General features: G+C 41.8%; 1 protein-coding gene across 2 annotated transcripts in view; it reads right to left on the bottom strand.

Annotated features, from left to right (window-relative positions):
• The window catches only part of LOC106522352 (abhydrolase domain containing 6, acylglycerol lipase), a 7,169-nt gene extending 4,765 nt beyond the window's left edge, over positions 1 to 2,404 (bottom strand). Inside the window, exons 1-2 of one of the 2 annotated variants that reach the window (XM_014015330.1) lie at positions 2,303 to 2,404; positions 1,488 to 1,618 (exon numbers count right to left, since the gene is read on the bottom strand). In XM_014015330.1, the coding sequence (XP_013870784.1) occupies positions 1,488 to 1,606 (119 nt within the window). In that variant the 5' untranslated portion in view covers positions 1,607 to 1,618; positions 2,303 to 2,404. Of the gene's footprint in view, positions 1 to 1,487; positions 1,619 to 2,280 lie in introns of both variants that reach the window. The other variant, XM_014015331.1, reaches the window with a different exon arrangement.
• Positions 2,405 to 2,466: the final 62 nt, after the last annotated feature.

Raw genomic sequence — 2,466 nt, forward strand, 5'->3', positions numbered from 1 at the left:
CAATACCTACATTTAGAGATCAATACCTACACTTTCAGATTGTTATTTTTTTCCATAGTTATTTTTAAATCATTCAAGGCCAAATAATATTTTAACATCAATTCAAAAATACCCCAAAACTGAACATTAAAACTATTTTAGGTAGATCTGTGAATACCGGCACTACTTTTATACCGTGCCTCTACTCATTTGGTCCTTTCTCCTCAGCACTGGTGACCCTTGCTTTAGACTTTAGCTGTAGGTTTAGGGTTTCCAGCAAAAAAAAAAAAAGTGTGTAAAACAGTTTAGTTTTCAGCGAGTTATGATTGATTAAACAGGCTGATACTTCATTGAGCAAATGACTTTTGAAGATGGCGGCCCGCGGCGCGACAACAGCATTAGCAGTCCGCCTTTCTACTCTTTATGTTTATGGTTACTACCAGCAGTGATGATTAATACTTTCTTGAAAAACTTTCGTATATCCAGTTTTCACTGAGCGTTCTCCTGCACTGAGCTGGCTCTGTGTGTAAACCTGCTAGCATGTTGCTATTAAGGTTGCAGGAAAAACGTGGACTGGATTTCATGTAGTGTGGGAGTACTCTGTATGAACAAGTGGAATGGACTGGATAACAACGCACCAAAGAGGATCTCTACCTTACATTATTAATTAAAGGGAAACTGACAGATTTATGATCATATATTTTAGTTAATAATGAAATATTAAATGGTTATTTATTCTGACCACATCATATTGAATTTTTGTAAAAAAAATTAAATATTTTTTTGCACCAAAATAATTTAGGGGGGCTTTAAAATATATTAAGGGTGCTCCAGCCCCCCTAAAATAGGCCTAGTGACGCCACTGCTTTAACCCAAACTCATCCAGAGCTTCTGTTTATTTAATGTTTAATATTTTATTCATGCAGCTGCTAAAAGATCAGCTCTTACAGGAGAGTGCTGAGTCACCGTGTGAGCAACAATAAAGCACCGTTTTAGCAAACTCAAAGTCCAGCAGAGACGGTGAGACGTCACAGATACAGGCTGGAACTGTTCAAGGCTTTTATTTTGACAGGTTTCACTTTTCACCTTCTGAACTATTTTTCATTCGTCTACGTTCCTCCCTTCACCTGCGATCAGGAACTCTGGACTGAAAGAACCAGAACTCAGATCCAGTCCAAAGGAGAGGAACCAGTTGATCCCTGGACTCCTCCTTAGGCAGGAGTTCTGGACCGGTCCAACTCAGAGGAGACCCTGTAGAAGACCCCGAGACCAGACTCTGGATGGGTTGGACTTTAACTGTTTTATCAGCTGGAGTTTTTTGAGATTTACTACGTTCAACCTTTAATCTTAATTTCTACAGATTATTAAACAAAGCGTCCAAAGAAAACGTCTGAAAGACCTCCTCAAAGCTGAACTGAAACATTTTTTAAACCTTGTGATGAAAAATGATTTACAGACACGTGAGCCAAACTGTGCCTGTGCTCTGCTCCAGTTAACGGGCTCTTTACCAGTTGTAGGCCTTCAGGATGGCTCCGGGTCGGAGCAGCAGGGTGGTGAAGAAGGCGAGCACGGGGAGAAGCAGCACCCCTCCTGTTAGCAGCACCACTGTGACCACACTGAGCTCCATCTCTGCTGACGCCTGTGAAAACACACAGATCACCTTCAGAAACTCAGGAACCGACAGAGGCTGACCCAAAGGTTCTGGTCTGGTCTTAGTTCCTGAGACTCTCAGGAGGGCCCTGGATCTCTGAAAGAACCCAATGGTTCCTGGCATCCACAACCAGAAACACCTGTAACACCTGTCCCACCTGTAACACCTGTCCCACCTGTACCTGCTCTCCAGTCAGCTCCTGTGGAGTTCAAAGAGCTCTGAACTGTAAACCTGTCAGCTGGTAAAAACTGAACAGGCTTTATTTCAGCAGGTAAATCTCACTGAGATTAAAAATCTGTATTTTAAAGAGAACTCTGGCCAAGCATGAAATAAAAAGATCTGATATCTGAAAGTTTACAGATAAGAAGGAAGTGACCTTCCTGGTTTATCAGAAAACAGGAAGAAGTTGAGCTGAACCGTTAAACAGGTTTAAAACAAAGAAATAAAATAAACACTTTGATCCTGCCGGTTTCCTGAATTAATTTACATTATTTAAAAAAAACAAATGGTTTCCTGTCCTGACAGTCGGTGTCTCAATAAAAACGGGTTCTTTCCTCTAACGGTTGAAGAAGCAGATTAAACACAACAAATCTAATCTGTGTTACATAAAAACGGGATTAATCCCGTCACAATAACGTGTTAATAAACACCTGTTCAGCAGAAACACCGTACCTGTCCGTCACCTCCTGATGTCCTCCATTCAGACCTGCTTCAACCACATTACACAACCCCGGCCGTGCTGCGTTCACGGACCGTCGGACATCTGATCAAAGAGGTTTGATGTTGGAGATGAGCCTCCACACGAGGTCGCCACAGCCTCAGCTTTAGTATTTACC

This window comes from Austrofundulus limnaeus, unplaced genomic scaffold (genome assembly GCF_001266775.1).
Source record: "Austrofundulus limnaeus strain Quisiro unplaced genomic scaffold, Austrofundulus_limnaeus-1.0 Scaffold127, whole genome shotgun sequence".
NCBI lineage: Eukaryota > Metazoa > Chordata > Actinopteri > Cyprinodontiformes > Rivulidae > Austrofundulus > Austrofundulus limnaeus.